General features: G+C 31.0%; 1 protein-coding gene across 4 annotated transcripts in view; it reads left to right on the top strand.

Annotated features, from left to right (window-relative positions):
- Nucleotides 1-268: 268 nt before the first annotated feature.
- Nucleotides 269-21237, top strand: part of LOC106463004 (rho guanine nucleotide exchange factor 7-like) — an 86574-nt gene continuing 65605 nt past the window's right edge. For 3 of the 4 annotated variants that reach the window (XR_002611391.1, XM_022390406.1, XM_022390404.1), the window contains exons 1-5: nt 269-374; nt 2764-2902; nt 12797-12920; nt 13956-14047; nt 18675-18769. Coding sequence is in view for 3 of the 4 variants with exons in the window: in XM_022390406.1 (XP_022246114.1) it covers nt 2834-2902; nt 12797-12920; nt 13956-14047; nt 18675-18769 (380 nt within the window). In the remaining variant the exon portion in view is untranslated. Of the gene's footprint in view, nt 375-2763; nt 2903-12463; nt 12487-12796; nt 12921-13955; nt 14048-18674; nt 18770-21237 lie in introns of those variants that run through there. The other variant, XM_022390405.1, reaches the window with a different exon arrangement.

Raw genomic sequence — 21237 nt, 5'->3', positions numbered from 1 at the left:
GAAGAACAAATAGATGAATTTTGAATTCTGTTTAACAATCGGAAAATCAACTTTTTTATTATTATCAATATTTTAGAAGCAATAGTCATTGAGGTTAGAAAGTTTTGTGTGTTGTTTCAAGATCAAGTCTGCTTTTTAAGATGGTTTTTGCCCCTATGTTCTATTAGAATTTTTGTGAAAATCCTGGGTGAACTCTATCATGATGGTTCATGATATTTCACGCTCTCAATAATTACCTTTTTTGAATAATTACTAAAAGAGGGCGCTAAAGGCCGGCATGAGAAAATATAGTCTCACCATTTAGTATTTACTTTTATAAAAATATTATAAGTAGTTGTAAACGGGGAAGACAATTTTATAACAGTGAAATAATTGTAAGTTATGTTTATTAAAACTTTAAACTAAAACTGGAAAGTATAAATTATTTTATAAAAATTTTCCACATAAATCATATGATTAGTACATTAAGTTATTTTTTACCACTACAATTACAAAATTTCTATTAGTAAACATCACAGTGTAGTTAACTAGTACTAGTAGTAATAATATAAGATGCACTGATAGTGTGATACATCTCTTCAGTTGCTGCGCTGCACACAGTACAATGATGGCAAGAATCGTGAGACTATGACACTGTGAGTTTGAACACTGTTACAGTTGAATTCACAGTGTAGTAAACGAGCATTAACGAAGATTGAATTTTCAACATAATAGATTGCATGTAGTTGTAAGTGTAAACTTCCCAGTCTGCTTGAAGAATTCTGGTATTGGTAATACTAATACTGACATTGGCGAAAGGCCTTGTTGACCACTGGATATATACATGCATATACATATATTATATAATTCAAGGACAATAAGATATTTAGGCCACCCCATCTACTAAACTAAAATGAAAACACTCAATGCCATCTCTAATCATTCAAATATATATCAAGTCTTCCCCTAGATTAACTGCACCCATCACACCTGAAGGCAACCTATTCTAAAGGCCAATCACCCTGTTAGAAAAATAAAGCTGTCTTAGCAAAGATGACTCCTGCCCTACCAAAATTTATATTTGTGTCCCCTAATCTTACCATTCTCACCATTAAGCATAAAAAAGATGACGAATCATCACTATCTGTATACCTAACAGTCTTAAACACTTTAATCAAATACTCTCTAACTCTTCTGTTTTTCAAGATAAAAGAATTTCGGGGATCTTAGACTGTCATTCAGTGACAATGTGATGATAACCTTCCTGTAGGAAAGGGATCAGACATTGCTCACAGTTTTCTAAATGGAGTCTCGCATAAGTTCGTATAGTGCCTTCCTGTTTTTAAATTTAAAATTTGTATGTAAAAACAAGAACCCTTTTTATTTTTTTAACAATAGCTAAATATTCAACAAAGGGATTTAGGGTTTTATCAAAAAGAACATCTAAATCCTAACCATTTTTTACATCACAAAAAATTTTACCTGAAATTTAGAAGCATCAGAAAAATATATCAAAAACATAGCAAGAAGTAAGCTGTGGAGGAGTTTGACCTAACGTGAGACTAAATGACCCAAAAAAAGTGTTAGAATATGTCTTACTCTAGAACGTTTGGGCTGATAAATTTTGCACAAATTTAAACTGTGAAAAGTATATTGTATGCCAAATCTAATATGAATGTTTGAAACACATTTTTGGCAGTTAAAATTATATTTCTTGGTAGTGGTTGAATGCTATTACCATTTTCTTGCGAAGAATTCTACCATAATAACATTTCTTACATGATTTGTCCAGTAAGATTTTTATCTCGCAAAAATTTAAACAATTATAAGTTGAAATTGTTTGTTAGTATTATAGTAGATATTTGAGCAAACACTCATTAGTATTTTTGATTCATAAAAATCACTTATTATTATGACAAAAATGTTGCACATTTTTGAAGTAAATTACAATGTTAAATCTTTAAGTGGAATAATCAATACTTTTTGTTTTCAAATGGCTTTTAACCAGTTATGTGTGTAGTTTATAACAATTTACAGTGGCTGCTTTCACCTTCTGTATTTTAAATGTGACAGATATTTTTATTCAGGTATCCTTCTGGTTTTTAATAGTTAATTTTTATTGTTAACAATTTCTAGGCATATAATAAAATTATATTTAATTGTAATATGTAAATATAAAGGATTATTTTATATTTAGATAAAGGAAGTTATTAGTTAACAATAAAAATCACAAAACATTAGACTGACAGTACATGTGAATACTTGCAAGAAAATTAAAAATCATGACACCAATGTTTCATGTGCACAATGAACTTATTTGTATAAGGTTAAAAGAAAAAATAAATTTTTGGTAATTTTATTGCTTCAATCCATATGGTATTTTTAGACCTACTTTTGTAGTAATAAAGTTAGATTAGATAGCTTTTTATGGAAGTGTAAGAAACAGTATTTATAACTGTACATACTCGCATAATGTAAATATTATTCATTTTATTTTAGTAAACTCTTACCCTTGATATATATATATATATATATACACACACACACATATTTATATATATATATGTGTGTGTGTGTGTGTATATATATATACACACATACATACACATTTGTAATTTCAAAGTTTACTTTTTTGTCTTATTTAGGACAGAACCTTTTGTTTATATGTCTGGAGAGAATTCCTTTTTTCTCCTTATACCTGATGTTATATTTCAAAATATACTACTTTTTTTTTGTATTCCAAAACAAAAGTATTTACAAAAATTTTGGTTTGTTTTATTATAGGGAAACTTAAAATGATGTAGAAAACACTCAATATGTGGATTTGAAATTTTAGATTATTTTCATCTTGAAAATGGCAACTGATGGTTGTCCACATCTTGTGAAAGCTATTTATAACTTTAAAGGTTCAAACAATGATGAGGTAAGATTTTATCATAATATCTACATACTGGATAAGGCTTGTGCAATGTTATGTTTCGGTGTATTATAGCATTTTGAAGTGTTACCAGAACCTTTATTTTTAAAGAACATTGTATTTATATTCTTTATAGGATGTTACTATGTATATTTGAATGTTTACAACAGTTACAGTAAACTGAAAAGTAAACTAACTGTAAAAATAGGAGTATTGAGAACACCATTGTGTTTATGATATTAACACTTGTTCCTAAACTTCTGAAAGATTTATGATACTCTTTCCCATTTGGCTATTATATTTCTGATTAAATAATCAAACATCTTTTTTTTTTTTTAAATCAGCAGTTCCTATTTTGGTTGGTAAACATTTTGTTTCTACCCATATTTATATGAGAACATAAGGCTGCTGGACTAAATCACTAAAAGCAAACATAGATATATATATGTGTGTGTGTGTGTGATTTAATTAAAGAATGATATGTACAATTTGTGGCTAGTATAATAATAATTTTATAATATAGTTGCTAAAATGATAGTCAAACTGTTATAAATCACAAGTTAAATGTCTTTTTCTCTGTCATGTTTATAGGTAAATCTCCCAGGTTTATTTTTAGGCAATGTTTTAATGCTTCATTACTTACCTGAAACATGAAACTGATAAAATTTGAAAAGTCTGAAGGGGAATACCATTTTTTCATGATGGTACAGAATTCCAAACTGCATAGATAAATACTGATAAAAAAACAACTTAGAATACACTAGAGCTAGGTGATTAACTCGATTAATCCATATAATTGATTAACAGTAAGTATCAAGTACATCATACAGTGTCACATAAAATAATTTACCAATTAAACTTAGATTAAACTGATTAATGTTACAAAAATTACAAATCAAAATTAGTGTTTCCAAGTATTACTGTTTTTGATTATTATCCAAGTAATTAAATATTGGCATTTTGATTTATCATTATTATTTTTATTAATTAAAGTTTGTTCAACTTAATTGATTAATGTTGTGAATTATGAAAATAATCAACTAACCAGATTATTTTTCTAATTATTCCTGTTTTAAAACAAATTAAACATAAACAATAGAATAAGAGTTTTGAGTATCCAAGTGATTGAAATATTGCCATTATGATTTTTAATTATTATTTTCAATTAATTGAATTTTGTTTGACTTAATCAATTAGTATCACAACTCACAAAAATAATCAACCAATCAGAATTAGGGTTTCCGGTTAGTACTATTTTTGACTACTTCAACTATCCAAGTAATCAAAATATTGCCATTATGATTTCTTGTTATTATGTTTTCAATTATATCAAGTTTGTTCAGCTTTGGGCCAGCATTACTTGGTGATTAGGGGGTTTGCCTCATGATATGAGAGTTTCAGGCTCAATTCCCACTGTCACCAAACATGCTTTCAATCACAGGGGCATTGAATATTTGTTTTTGAGTTCTGGAAAAGCTACTAAGGATATATGCAGCTGTTCATGATTTTAACTGCTGATCAGTGGGAAGAGAACTGGTCTACAACACCCACTGCTGAGTCTTTTACCAATGAATAGTGGGATTGACAGTAAAATTATATTAGTAGGAGATAACCCCAGTAGCTTTTCTATAACTTAAACAATATTGTTCAGCTTTAGATGCATGTCAACTGGACTCATATAAGATGTGATAGTTAGTACTGCTTCTCTTGACATGTTCTGTGTGCTCTGATTTTAGACAACTTATGAATGTGAGGATGTGGCCTAGTGGTTGTTGACACAGTGATGCCTGTTGTTCATATTTCGACGAAACAGTTGTAGTTTAACTTAATATCTGCTTACTTACAACATGCAACAAATATAACCAGTGTTACTTTACTTAGAGCGTGTGTGCAATGACGGAGATGGCTTGGGAGATTCGAGTCCTCCCCTTGACCATAAAAATTTCAAATATATGCAAAATATATATTACAAGGAAAAGTCATATTCTGATACAATAACTTACCTTGATACTCCCATCTACTTCCACTTGTTTTTCACATAGTATAACTGCATTGCATGCAAATAAGCATGTGACAACCCTCCACCAATATGAGTGAAACACACACTCCTAGAACAACTGACTCCCTCTATGCAGTTGAACTCAATCTTCACTTTTTGATTTGGCAAGTCAGTGATCAACTTTCTCACTTGCCACTTTAATTTTTTAAAACTTTGCTTTTTTTTGTTTTTGAACTATGAAATTTTTGAGACTTCAAAAAACTTTTTTGGATTTCAAAATTTTTAAATTTTGTTTATGTTTTTTGTGTGCTTTCTTTACTGCTTCTTTAATTTTTTTAAACTTTGCTTTTTGTTTTTGAGTGTAGCTTTCAGTATAGCTGGATAGCTTAAAATTGGTGCTTTTAATAAATCTTCTCTTAGCTTCTTCAATGTTTCCTGTCTTTTATCTGACCACTGAAATTTTATTTCTTAGTTAGCCCAGTTAAAGGTTTTGCCAGCAGTGCAAATTGTGGTATAAACCTTCTGTAAAATCCTACAAATCCTAAAAATGCACGAACATCTTTTACTGTTTTAAGCATTGGATAATTTTTACAAACCTCTAAATTTTTAGGGTCAGGTTTTACACCATCTGCAGTTATCAAATGACCTAAATATTCTACTTATTTTTTCAGAAACTGACATTTACTTGGTTTAAGATTTAAATTTGCTTTTCATAATCTATCAAATACATGCCTTAACCTCTAAGTGTTCTTCAAAACTTGCAGTGAACACTATAACATTGTCTAAGTAACAAAAGCATTCCAAATCTTGCAAGCCTGATAATACAATGTCCAATAATCTCTGGAATGTGGAAGGGGCATTGCATAAGCCAAAAGGCATTCTTTTAAACTGATATTTGCCTGAAGGTAATACGAAAGCAGTTTTAGCTTTATCTTCTTTTATCTCTACCTGCCAATACCCACTTTGCAAATACATAGATGAAAAGTACTTGCTCTTACCTAGCCTATTTAATGTTTCTTGGATATTAGGTAATGGGTAGATGTCTTTGACTGTTACTCCATTCACTTTCCAAAAATCCACAGAGAACCTGAATTTTCCATCCTTCTTAGGAACTAATACAACTGGCGATGCTTATGGACTACTACTGTCCTTTATTACTCCTTGTTCAAGCCTCTCTTTACACATTCTTTTAACTCAACCCTATGTTTTTCTGGCATTCTATAAGGTCTCTGTGCTATAGGCTTATTATCACTGAACACTATCTTGTGTTTAACTTTATTTGGACAACCATTAAAGTAATTGTCTCCTACAAATGTATCTCTATACTCTTTTAACAATGTTATCAAACCCTGTTTATGTTTCTTTTGTATATTTCATAAGATAGAATCCCAATCTATCTTACTTTCTTGTACCTCTTTCTTAGCATTATTAACACTATACTGTCCTACTGCAGCTAATTGTTCTCTACTACTACTATACGTTGAGCTAGTATTACTTTTCTTCATTCACATTTAACCCTTTTATAGACACTGTGTTTCTCCTGGACACTTTACTAATACAAGCAGCTATATAAACTCCTGTTTCTCCTATCTAAATAGGTTGGATCAACACTTCTTCATTATACTTAAAATCATTTACTTTACCGTCAATGATAAATTGACTTCTTGCAGGTACTCTCTTTCAAACGCTTCTGTTTGGATGCTCTGTTGCTTATGTTAGGCATAAGTGTAGAGTCATTTGAAGGGTATGAATTACTATCTTCCTGTTTTAAAGTCTCACTTGCTAGCTTACTGTGCCTCATCTTACTAACACTCACCTTATTCTTATGATTACCGTCATCACTTCTGCTGGGCTTAGAGCATTCCTGTGTATTCTTATTCCCTGTTTTTCGTTTTAAACACTTATTATTCTTACTTCTCCGACTTTGTCGTGTATCGCTACACTTTGAGATCAGTGCTTTTGTATTTTGACTGTTGATTATTATCCTTGCTAATGCTAGCATTAGGCATCTGACTGTTAACTTTAGCCAGTGGGAATGTATCATGTGTCTCAATGGTTGCACATAAGTCTGAGGATTAAAGTCCTTCAAAACATAAGATCTCTGTTTCTATGTGTACCTTATCCAAAATAAGAGATATTTCAATGTCATAAGCCCTTAAGAAATCTTGCCCTATGATGCCATCTGTTTCTGAGTCTATTTGCTTACAGATTGTTCTAACTCTAACTTTCCTACTTTCATATGTACATTATATTTACCTAGTGTTTTAACAAGATTTCCTATTATAGAAGTTAAAATACTTCTGGAAACTTCTTTCCAGGCATTATCTAACAATGTTGGATTATTATCTACTAGTTCTACACTTAGTAGTGAAGATCGAGTGCCTGTGTTAACCAATAACCGACATGCTATACCTTATATTTCTACTACAACTATTGGCGACACTTCATTAACACTATGGACACTAAATCTTTATCCCAAACTGCCTGAACTACCTCTATTTTTGCTCTGTAATTCTGGCCTAGATTACGTTTTTTGACTATATAGCGAATGTAGGGCTACTGTTATTTTTTGGGAACTTTCCTCTTTAAGCTCCAGCCTTTTGGGCTTTTCTGTTTTCTGCCTTCTGTTGATGTCTGCAATCACGAGCTAGGTGACCCTTAATGCTACAATTAAAACATGTTACCTGTTGATTTCTTTTCTGTTTCTGAAAACAATTTTTTGCCATGTGACCAACTTTACCACAGTTAAAACACTGGGCTTACTTTGCTTGTTTTGCCAATCTGCTTTACTAGGTCTAATCACTACATTCACAGCAGAATGTTTGGGTCTGTATATCTGTTGCTTTCACAACTCCTCTTGAGTAGCTACTTCAATCAGATCAAGCAAAGTTGCTTGAGGAGTATTTGCTTCATTTACATGACATCTAGCTGCATTACTCATATTTTAAAATGTCCTGTATCATTAGCTCATTCGGGTGCATGTAAGCCATACGCAACCTATTTCATAACTCCTGCAACTTATGTCCGAAGCCTCGGACAGATTCGCCTCATTGCCAAGTTAAGTTGCGCATCTCTGTTAAAATTACATTTATTGTTTCTTGCTTCCTATACTCCTCTACTAACCTACGTACTATATACTGAAAATCTATGGTTTCACACAGTTTGCTATAAGCCCTAATATAGCGCTTTGCTTCTCCTGCTGTTCTTAATCTTAAAATGTGTACCTTCTGGGCATCAGTCCAGCCCAATATTTCGGCAGCTTCATTTAAGGCATCAATAAAGCCCTCAACATCTTCATCTACTCTACTGTGATATAATGGTATATTGCTCGTTAAATGCATAGTGCCAAGTGGACCTAATTGTGCGGGTTGTTCTGCTGCAGCTTCATAGTTAGCATCAGCTCTTCTATCGATTCTAGCGCATGCACCACCCTCATCTGTAGTCATGTCTACACCAGCAGTAGCCATATCCACTTACTACTTATTCTTAGCTTGCACTACTTATAGTACTTTCAGCTAACTTTCTTGCTTTTACTCCTTTCTTTACTCTAACCAACCTATCATTAGCTACTCCAAAAATCCTCGAGACTGCACCAGTTATAATGGGCAGTGTTCTTAGGGCTAGTCGTTGGAGCTTTGACTGTACTGCCGTTTACACCAAATTTATTTAATTGAGAATTGCAGTGGAGAGTGGAACTCACAAGTCGCTAACTCAAGGAGATTTATGGTTAGACTAAAGAGACTGATCCTGAGACTGATATTCAACACAATACATCAAGTTTATTAACATAAAATACACTTTAGTAAGGCTTTAATCATTTGCAAACTCATCATAAAAGAACACCTTTAGGTTAAACAACGCTGATAATTATAACTCACACATAACATGGTTTACTTTCTTAAATTTCATATGATTCTTTATAATCCATCCAAAATTACATTAATTGACTAAGAGAGAAATAGTTTCATTACTTACAACACAGTTGGCCTGGTAAAATGTTGAAGATTGGACACTTTTATGTTTGTGATTTTTGAACTATCAGCAACTCTGGGAAAACTTCAATTATTCCTAGAAAGAACTGATTTTTAGCTCCAGACATGAGTTTTTAAACCATATTTTCTTTGTATTCTTTCAACTTCTCAAATAGTATTCCTAATTACCCACAAGTAGTTCTAACACTCTATTGGTCAATCTGTGCAACTCCCAGGGCTATTCCAAAACAAGAACCAAAACTCTCAAGTAACTGGTTACTGTGATGGTGAGTGCTCTGGTTGACTTTTTACTTGTACTTCTACACTGGTCTGGAGTAACAAATCTTACATCAAAGCACCAATTTGAGATGCTATCATAAACCTTGTAGTAGCCTTTACTATATTATTAACTCAGCATCAGTAACTTATCACATTCAAACTCATGACCAGCATTTTTCTCAGCATCCTGGTTGTAACTTCATTTTTCATAACTCTTAACTCGTGATTTTCAATACCAATTAACCAGCTAACCGTATTTTCTTAGCTCATGACCTCATTTCACAATACAGGCATCTTTTACTTACGCCATTTCTTCATGTATATGTACACTCAGTAAACTTAGAAAATTGTTATAACTTCTTTCTTAAACTCTTTTAAAATGCTAAAAATACTGAAGCAATTGTAAAATTCCCTCAAAAATATCCAGTTGCTTCACATTATATGTTACCTATAATCAATAGAAAGTCAAGGATTTCATCTATAAAATGACGTATTGTATAATGTTGTATTCCAAACAGAATATTGTCAATTTCACAGTAAAAGATTTGTTCCTGTGGGAAAATGAACAACTAGCTTGGATGAATTTGTAATGGCTCTTGTCAAATAGTTAGAAAGCCACTTAGGATAAACAAATGAAGTTTCATGTTACAATATGAAGTCATTCTAGAAATAAAAAAGGGGTAATTTAAGTTTATTTTAATTTTTTTTTTGGTGGTTACAAGGACGGTCAATTTGACTGTTCCTATTTTGAGATAGGGCAGAGAAAATAACAGGTAATCTATAATGTTTTACTGAAAAAAAAACATTTGAAATGCATTTACCAGGTTTTAGGGATTACACAAAGGAAATTTGAGTGGAAGAAAAGTATTTTTAATTTTAACATTAAAATTTCTTTGCACATGGACTATTCAAAACAAATACTTAATATATTAATGGACAAATCTTTATTTTTTTTATTAAAAATACTCCACTAAAAAATAAGATTTTCTGTATCTCAAAGATTTATAATATGAACTGGAAGACTACCAAATTTTGTGAAGATACACACACTATATTGAAAGTTAGAAGTACTAAATCTATTGACCGAGCCTGTGTTGAGAGAGTTCATAGGTAATAAATAATATGGGATTCCTTCATTTTTTCCACCTTCTATGTTTGTAACACAGTCATAAAAGAGGGGAGAGTATACCTGGATCAGATGTGATGTGATCTCCTGCTGTGGTGTGATATTTTCTTTTTTGGTTCCACACTTTATGGTCACTCTTTGGGTGCTTCCTCAAGGGGGATTAATTTGTCGCTGGCCCTCCACCAGTTCCATGTGGGATTCTAGCTATTTTGTGAGTGGAGGTAAGATATCATATCAAAAGTTAACAATTTTCTAAACTGAAAATGTATTTCTAATAGATACTTACCTCTTCTCACATTTCCCACCAGTGATATGTGATCTAGGTTATATGACCAATCTGGAAGTGATTAATGAGTGCAAGTGTGGAGAGGGCATTGGTTATGATAGGGATTGTGTCTCACTTACATGTGGATATGTAGAAGCAGGAAGTGGAAGGCTAGTGGCAAGCACTGAAAATTTGCACTAATAGAGGCCAGTGCTAATTGAGAAAAGCTATTTTGTGACAAGAGGTAAGTATTTATTGGAAATACATTTTCAGTTTATGAAAATGTTAACTTTAATTGTTTTTCAAGGTTTTCAAGCTCATGATGGAATTAGAACAAAGTTCTGAAATGCTGATAATTATAGATTTTTTGTATTGCTGTGTTTTAATATTTCTTATAAAATTTTGATTTCAACCGTATAAGTCATTTTAATACTTGCAAAGATTTCATCTAGTATCACACTTTGTCTTGCCAAATAATAAATGTTGTACTATCTATATTTTTGTAAGATTGGAGTGAATTTGTTTTCACTGTAACAAGAATATTTACTAGTTTTATCACATGAAATCTAAGTACAATTATTTTTAATGATGAGTTAGTTTATTTTGTAATAGTGTACTAAAGACAGAAATCTAACTTCTCTGTAACAATGGCATACTATTTTATTATAAATCTGGCCAAACTTAATGAGAGATTATTGGAATTATGGCTAAAAATATCATTAACAGTGAGGGTATATTTCTGATGGAACAATTTATTCTAATTTTTGTAAGTAGAAAAGTATATTCAATTAGCTACACTGATTGCCAGGTTAATTTTTGTTTCTTTTTAAGTACATAACTTTCTTTGATCAGAAGTTAATAATAATTTAATATTTACACTTATAAACTGAAAGTAATGTTTTCACAGCAGTTCTTAGGATCTAAATTTTTTCACTATAAGTAAGGTACTGTATCATATTCCAATGTATGTAAAAGACAATTGTACTTTTTTATTTTGTGTTCAAAATAATATTAACTTTTATTTCTCAAACACAATAATTTTTCTTGCTCATAAAAAGCTGGTACTAAAAAACTGCCAACCTCAGAATTCTGTTACCCACTTTCAAAACCAGAAGCCAACTAGAAACCAAATTTTGAACAATGTGTAAATTATCTTTTTTTCGACTTGAATTGGTTCAACTTCAGTTTGATTTTCAAAAAATCATATTTGAACTCCTGAGAATTTGAGCTCCTTCATAAATATATGAAAATGATTATCTATATATATTGAATGGATATTGTATCTTTATTTGATTAAATGCAAGTGTCACAACTGTACTGTTAAGACATAAAATTATATCATTTAAAGGTGCTGGAAAATATTGAAATATATAACTAATGATCAAGATTAATATAATTGTTTTATTGCAAACTAGCCAGTCTAAAAAAAAAACAGGAAATTAATGAAATGCCAAATTTAATAGGTTTAAGGAATTTGAGCCTACTTACAAGAAAGGTTTTTGTACTGCTATAACTGAAACAAAAATTCAATCTGCACCATACAGGAAAACTTTAATTTAGGCTTTCTATTGATGATATGAATATATGCAATTTAAGCTAAGAAATAATAACTGGATTGAATAAACACTTCTTTTATTTTTTCATTCAGCAGCTGTTGATAAAAAAAATTACTCAACTCAGCGTGGGAAAAGTCATATGAGGACCAAAGATCGATTGTTATCATAACTTCCTATGAGAAGTGATCAAACTTAATTGAACATCATTATGATATGTAATGGCATTTATTAGTTTTTACAGTGTTTGATACTGTACCTTAAGTATTTCACAATCTTAACTATTTTATTTCTTGTTGAACTGACACGTATACAGTGTCTGTACATGTAAGCAGAAGAAATTAACTACCTGTGATTCTGCCTGTAAAGGAAACAGATGCCATGTTGTAACTATGATGTGAATGAAAAATCCATGCTGAAATTTTACTGGCATCAAATGCTGGCACAAAAATATTGCCAAATGCTAAATTTTATCACCAACAAAGTAAAAAATTTCAAAATATTATTTTGGCAAAGCCCAGAGTGGCCCCTTGAAACATAACTGTAGTATCTTCCTTAATACATTCTAGAAAATATTCTGTAACTCATGACATTGGTCATTTAACAAGAAAAAGAGGCTTTGTTTTTCTCTCAATGATGTGTCTGCTTTTAATATTGGGCAATGACTGATAAGGCTTTGAAGCTGTTTGTCTTTTTTTTTTTTCCAGTTAAACTTTATAAAAGGAGACATAATCACTGTGACTCAGATAGTTGAGGGAGGATGGTGGGAAGGAACATTGAAAGAGGTAACAGGATGGTTTCCTAGCAACTATGTAAAAGAATATAGACCAGGTAAGATAAACAAATTTTGTTTTAAAGGTCAACTTTTTTTACTTGAGTACATAACATGCTCAAAATTGTGTCATTTCACGAAAGTGAAAAATACTACATTTAACATTTTTTTTTCATCTTTCCAAAATCATACAAATCCTTATACCTGGAATTTATTTGTTTGGTACAGATATTTTTAAATACTAAAATCAATATATGGTTGAACATGTGTTGAACCAGTTTGTCATATATATACATTTATATTTGATAATCTCCTATTCACATTTTCATTAAAAATCACAACCATTCTATGTGCTTTGAGTATGTGAAATATTCTACAATGGATATGCTACTTGAAGAAATTTGGTTCTGGTCTACTAAATGAAAGTCGAGTCAGTGTTCAACCCTAAGCAAGCATAATTTAAATGTGTGGAGACTTCTTCATTTGATATGGAAGGTAGCCAACAGCTTAATGAGGTTGCTGAAAAACTGTATATATGTTACACAAAATGCGAAAATAGCATCATTTTATACAGCAAATGCTCATTTTATTATGTATGTACCTGTCACTTGAAACATATTATAGTCTTGGCATTTAAAGTTGTGCTTGTTGTATTTTGTAACACTAGTTCTCAAACTTGTTATTGTTGACAAACTGAATGTATTTTTTAAATCTCAGCAGACCACAGACAGTGGGTTCTATACACTATTCTGCTGTTTCCTTTCTGTAATAATTAAGTTGTCCTACCATGATTATGAGAGAGAACATCACTAATAACTACTGATTGCATGCTTTAATGCTAGGGTAACAAAACATACACAAATGCATAGTAGGGGCCTAGTTTTTAATTTTTGGTCCATGGGCTCCCTTCAGATGGTTTGTAAAAAGGTTTTATTATTACAAAAAAGACTAGTTTATTTTATAAGCAGAATAAAAAAAATGATTGAATAACACGTGTTTATTTTAACCATATTCAAAATTCTTTTGGAAATGATATATTTTAATATATTTGATTATTCTAGTGATTGCTAATTTGTAACTTTTTATATATTCAGATTCTTGTAGAAGATCTAAACAACCAGTTTCCAAACATGCAGACTTTGCCTTGTCTGTTCATCAAGAAAACTTGGAACTATATAGAGAAGTGGTGGGTTTAAGTGTTAGATATTTCATGAGTTGCTGTTGTGTTTTTTGTGTGTGTGTGTGTCAATAATTATAAGGGAATATGGGTGAAATATGTGCTGAAAGTTGTGACAGTCAACGTATCAAATAACTTGTTGCATTAGCCATATTGATCAACTCTATCTTATAAAGTAATTTGAAGTAATAGATTATACTATGTAAAATATGTATTAAAGAAAAAGTCATATCTAAACAAATTGTTTTAGCAAATAGTACAAGCACTAAAGTGATAATCAGAATTCTTGTGACATCTAATTGATAAGACCAGTTAAATATCATAAAAGTAGAATTTCATTTTGTCCATTTATCTTGAAACTTTACATCAATTAGCTACACTTTTTTCTAATTATTTTTAAGAAGGAGAAAAAAAGAGGTATCTTTAGTCATATAAATATTCAGTAAACTTAAACTACTGTGTACAGTTTGGTAAATTAGGCAAAGGTGATTGCTGCTGATGGTTTAACATTAATTCATAATAAATATATAAATGATTAATTAAAAACAAAAGGTTGTGTAACTCAACAAACATCAAGAATTGGGCATAACTCACCAGTGATTAGCGTGCTGGACTGTAGATCCATAGGTTCATTGTTTGCATCCCATTAGCACCAAAAATGTAAAAAAAAATCCCACTTTGCACTTTGGGACTGTAGGTGTGTTATAGGCATGACATTCAATTTTCACTACTTGGCCAGACAAGAGTAGTCCAAGAGCTGGTGTTGGGCACTGATGACTAGCTGCTTTCTCTGTAGTGTATTTGTTAAAAAATTTTAGACGACTAGAGCAGATAGGCTTTAAATAGCTTTGTACAGATATCTGAAAACAAACAAATTTCAAATGAGATTGTGTGTTCATAATTGATCAAAAACCACTATAAATTTAATTTCTTTTTTTATCTGGCCCTAGTATTGGCAGCTCTCTATTCAAACTATATTATGAAAGTAACAGAAATATGTATTTTTCTTATATTAAGTAATGTAGGACACACATTGTAATTTTCACTGTTAGTTAGTATTGCAAAACACATAACTTATGTGAATATTTTTACAACTAATTAAAGAACATAGTCCAAAGAAAATTAAGCTGTACTTTTTTGACAGCACACTTTTTGCACACTGTTGAGAAGGGTGTTCCACAAGATCGCTTGAGTGATATCCTCGTAATGAAATTGCTTCATAAATATGCCTGTTCTGTACCATACCACCCATAGACTAAATGAGTAAAGAAGAAGGGTATATGTGCCCATCCCTGCCATGCCTTATATTGAATAAATCAGTATGGTCTGCTTTTAAAAATAGGGTTTTGTGGTCACCATTGCACTGTCTCAGGTGTTGACAATCCTCTGGACTCTCCACCGTGTTTCACCTCCCCACTCTTCTAGTGGAGTTTGGGAATCCTTACCACTTTCCAGTTTTAAGCTGCTGGGCTGGTGGACTGTAGAGGCATCCTCCTGAATGGTTTAATGACATAAAATATCCATACAGAAATACCATTTATTGCAGAGTAGGGCAGTGGTGTTCTGCTGGTGTAGATGACATGATATCCTCTGCTATAACACATATGTAAACCAAAGGAGTGAAATGTCAAATTGCAGTTCACCTCTTCAGTTGGGATCCCTCATCCTACTCCCACATGGAAGTCTGTGCCCACTGGCTGGATTTTGGATTTGGAGTAGAACCAATCAATATAAGTCTTCACACATATATTATGGCTGTCTATATATTCTTCCCTCAATCATACTCCATCTGTGTTGTGGGTCATGGTGGAGGTACTTGTGATTGTTCTGATTCTTTTCCTTCTCCTCTCCCTTGATGTATCTTATTCCGAGGGCATTATTGCACCTGGGTTGGTTTCAGTCAGTTTCAATGTTGAGGGAGTTGATTTCTCTGTGGTAGACATCTTTTCCATTCTGGATGTCGGGTTCCTGGGTCAATATATAATTTTCTATTCTTAATGTGTCCTGTTCCATAGTCAGGGGGGTTTGAGATCCCCTCTGTCGATTTCCAGTGGCATGGGTTTTGAATGCAGTTGATTTGCCGAGTATGGTCCATCATGATCTACCCATTCTACACCTGGGGACACTTTCATTGTTTTTTCTCACACCTCTTGTTTTTTCCACATATATACAACCCTTTTCTCAGATGGGCGAAGAGTATACCTGGTTCAGAAATAGTGCAGTTTTTCACATTGATCTTCGATCTGACTCTCTAGTCTCAAGGTGTGTCTTTTGGCTGCTTCTTTTCTTCCCTTGCAGCAGTCTCTCCACTTATTTAATGTGGGATTCTAGCTAATTATGTGAGCGGAGGTACCATACTGTATCAAAAGTTATAATATTCTTATATTAAAAATGTATTTCTAATAGGTACTTACCTCTTCTCACACTTCCTCCAAACTGAAAACCAATGCTTCTGTTTTCTGCCAAAACTTGAAGTGATAATCTGGTAGAATTTGATAGAGGGAGTCACATGCATAAGGAGAGTGTATGGCAATCTCATTGGTGGAGGGTTGTCGCATGATAATTTGTATGAGAGACACATTGGAATGTGTCGTTTCCAATGGAGGGGAAAAAAAGACTTGTGGCATGCTTATAAAAGTATTTTGCATATAGAGGGTAGTACTGAACAAGAATAGCTAATTTTCAGTATAGGAAAATTATAATTTTCACATTTTTGTCAGCTTTATTCAAACTCAGTTGACAGTATAAGAAGCTAAATAGGAAAAAAAGCAGTTGTAGTAAATTCACTACTATAAAGTCATGTAAATGGTTTTAAACCATTGTATTGAAAATCATTGAAAAATCAAACTTGATAAGTAATAAGTAATATTACGTGATAAGTAATATTTATTTCATAGAAAATTTTCTTGACTTAAACATGTTAGTAATGTTTAAAACATTTATGGCAACAAATGTGGTTTGTAGGCAATACTATATTTAGAAGATGGTTATGAGGTTTGAGTTGGTTAGAGCTTTAAAGGTTTAGGTGTGTGTAACAGAAATGATTTACAGTATGTAATATTGAATATTTAAGCCACCAGAATTTGCTCTCTATTTTGTGTCTCCATATCCCAGCTTTTACTGGGAAGTCTCATAAGTATCTTAACTAATGTAACCAAAACCTTTCGTATCTGCAAGTTTATATAATACAATTTTGTGTCAGCTCATTTTATTATCTAGTTTCTGTATTCTTTAAAAAAGGTCCTACAAATAAAAAAGATACTAAAAAGATTTCTTTTAAAAGGATTCAGTCATCAAACATGACTAGAACCTTAAAAAAAGGGAACTATTTGAGTATTGAAAATGTCTGTACAGAAATAAGGACAGTTTCTTAGTTGTTATAGCACAAAAACTTTGTTGCTATCATTATAAAGAAGCTGGACATGGCTTACTTGTTAGTATGCTAGGCTGGGGATTCAAAGGCCCAAGGTTTGCATCCTATTATCACAAAAAAATAAATATTGCTATGCACTTTGGAACTTTGTGGAAATTATAAGATTGATGGTAATATATCACTATTTGATTAGAATAGCCCAAGAATTGAGTAGTGGGTTCTGTTGACCAGCTGCCTTCCCTTTAGTCTGTCATTTCAAAATTGAGGGCTTGTGCAGATAACTCTTGTGTAGCTTTGGATAAATATCTGGAACAAACAAAAAATATTTTAAACACATTTCAGTAGTTTTTATATTGATTAGTTTATAATGTTGTGTAAGTTTAATAGTATATTTGATTAAAATAAAGAAAGCTCATCCGTTAAGTTTTGTATAAGTAGAGTTGTTCTTCTTGTCAAACCAATAAATATATTGTTTTTAACCAACTGAGATAAAGTAGTTGTCTTGTCTGTAATTTATTATCTATATTACTAACATTGTCTTATTTAAGAACTTCACACTTTACAGTGCTTTTTCAAATTCTCAGGTTTGATTAACTAAATTGCAGCTGGCAAGAGAAGTAAAATAAAAGTTCATATCTGTCTATCTATTTTGTTATTGTTAGTTGGTTATGTTACTTTGCATGTAATGTTTTTGATAAAAGAAATGAAGACAATATGTATTACTCAATACTCATCTTCCTTTATTGAATCATTAATTTTTAGCAAAAATACTCTATTAGAAATTCTGATTTTTTCTAGACAAAATACATAATGCTTGCTGAAAGCTTGCCAAATTTCGTGAAGATGTATATATATCATATCATATCGGACAATATATTGATACAGTCGTATCACTGTATAACCACACCTTTAGTTGATACACATTGGTGAGAGATGTGTACATATCAATTGTTTTTATACTTATTAGTGTATCTTGTTATTGGTTCAGAGTATTGTTTGAAACAAGAAACATATGAGAAACCAATTTCTTCATTGTAATAAAATAAATCCAACATAGTATGTGTAATAGAAAGAAAATTATTTTAAGAAAAAGTTCTCTATGTGAAAATAGTAAACAATTTTGAATATTTCATGTGTGTTATAATTGTTAAATTTACAGATCATAGTATCAAGTTTAAAATAGCCATATGATACTTCATATCTTGTATTACTTTTTCCATTCTTTAAGATCAATACTGATTTTTAATTTGTTCTTGTTTTCAGGTGTTTAATGACATTGTTGAATCAGAAACTAATCATGTTCAAGAACTCCAAAATTTGATGAAAAAATTTCTTCAATCTTTGCAGACAAGTGATATGTAAGTTATCGTGGATTGTAAGAATACAATTATGGTAATTTGTACAAAAACAGGTTAACAGAATAAAAGTTTTACTACAGAAAATTTAGTTTTTTGAATTGTATTATACTGTATGTCAGTAATTAACTGCAACCTTACACAGCACAGCTTAAATATCTGTAACTGTGCTGTACACAGCAAAATTAACCCTATGTTTACAAGTCAGGTCAAAGTGCATGTATCATGACCTTTTACAGAATTACATTCAAAATTTAATTAAGCATCTTTATTATCAATGTACATCAGTAAATTTGGCATGAAAACATAGTTTATAATTCAAAGATGAATAATGTATTAGTTTTAATTTTTACTTGAAAACAAAATACTTAAATACATTCTCAATCTTCACCTATTTGTATTACATGACACTTCTTCACCCAGAGTTGCCTAACTTAGATTACCTTTTTCCCCTGTATGAAATTATAAGCTTCCCACATAATTCACAATTGTACTATAGGATGCCTTCATATTTAGTGAGATATATGCAATAAAATGAAACCCACTTTCATACCCCTCTTATACTGTTTTAAAAAAAAATCTCAGTAATTTTCTCTGACATTTTCTATTGGATTACTTATTATTTAAGCATTTCAATCTGTGATAACAGTTCCTGTATAATTCAGTGTACAGATTCATAGTTGCTTATGCCAGAAACACATCGATTAGGTAAGGGAGTTATTTCAAACAACTTCTAGCTTTATTAATTAAATTATAAATCCTATAGGCATTGCATTCTTTGTGCTTGTTATTATTCTAGCTTTGGAAGTTACAAAAATATTATTATGTTCCAAATATAGTGGCTTTATGGAAGAAAAAAGCTCCAGTCTTTGATTATAGCTTTAACATGATATGAATGACATCTGATTTGGTGGTTCATTAACCCCCTTACCTACCGGGGCCATTTGTCTTATTGTGAGGGCAATAGAGGACTTATCTTTTATTGGATTTTAGATTTTATTTTTGTAAATAGTTGCATAACATTCATTTATTTGTCATAAATTGTATTATTTAATGAAGTTTGAAGAGAAGTTTAATAAAAAAATACTTTTGAGACTATAAATAAGTGCTCTCTAAGAAAAAAATTTTTTTTCAACATTTAAAAAAATTTTTCCTTGCACTTTAGCACTGATCCTGCCATCTATGATTGGTATCTAAACCTTTTTTCTAGCCTGTTTTCTATATAAAACACGTCCAGCATCTGGATGTGTTACGCCTCAGTTGTAAAACTTTTAGCCAATCCTAATTGAAGGTGTGAATTTCAGTACCATGTTATTCCAGTCGCTGTATTTCACATTTGACAAATCATAGGATGATAAGCAAAGCAGTAACAAAATGGATTTTACAGTATGAACGTGGATGGTGTTTATTATAGTAACTGCCATTTTATGTAGAGGTTTATTTAGTAGTGGTCAATAGTACTTTTCTGTAAGTCTCAGAAAATATTCTTCTGGAAAATACTGCATGGAATATATGTGACTTTTATGATTTTTCTATAGTAGCTTAAATCATGCTGTATCATATATCTATTTATATTAATCATTATATTGAAAAATTAACTCAAAATAGACATATTTTTAGGAATGAAGCTGATTCACGAATGTTAGGGGTAAGATCTATCGAGTGGCGAGTGCATAGTCTTTACGTGAATTAGGCTTAACACTTTGAACTAAAAGAGTTTGTGATTTTTATATTCTTTTGCATCTAAATTAGTAGTTTTAAGTTCAATAATTTAGCATAATTTTATATTTAGTTCATAATAAAAATATGATTAAGTATTTATAATGATAACCTTGTGATTTGTACGTACTACTAGTATCACCAGAATTTTATATTTTTCATTCTTACTATCTTTACTTTGTAGTAAGACTCACACTTCTATTGTTGTTGCTTTATAATTAAAACAGTCTAATTGATATATAAAAGTTTATTCTGATATTTTGCAAATGGTTTAAAACTCAGTGATAGTTTCCAGAAAATGTATGAAGTTAACACTGCTAACCTCATGTTTTTTTACCACAATAAACAAAAGTACCGCTGCAATGAAACATAAACTTCAAATAAAAAACACATTTATGACACAAAATTTAAATGTTTTTTACGTACATATATAAACATGAAATCCTAGTTAAAAATAAAAAATACTCATTTATTGTTTAGGTTTACTTAGAAATATTATTTTTAGGTCTTGTATGTTGCTTGAAACCATAAAGAGAGTATGTGATTATTAAAAAATTAAAAATAAACAAAATTTGCATTTTATGGATGATAAATAGTTTTTAGAGATTTTAAACTAATGTACATAAAATGTAAAAAGTTGAAATCTGGAACAAATATAAATATCATAATAATTTTTATAAATATCATTTCCTAATATAATTTCCAAGATATTAAAGATCATAATGCAAAAAACTAAATTTATCTAAAAGTAC

This window comes from Limulus polyphemus, unplaced genomic scaffold (genome assembly GCF_000517525.1).
Source record: "Limulus polyphemus unplaced genomic scaffold, Limulus_polyphemus-2.1.2 Scaffold1298, whole genome shotgun sequence".
In the NCBI taxonomy this organism is placed as follows: domain Eukaryota; kingdom Metazoa; phylum Arthropoda; class Merostomata; order Xiphosura; family Limulidae; genus Limulus; species Limulus polyphemus.
This window is presented reverse-complemented; position numbering and strand designations above follow the sequence as displayed.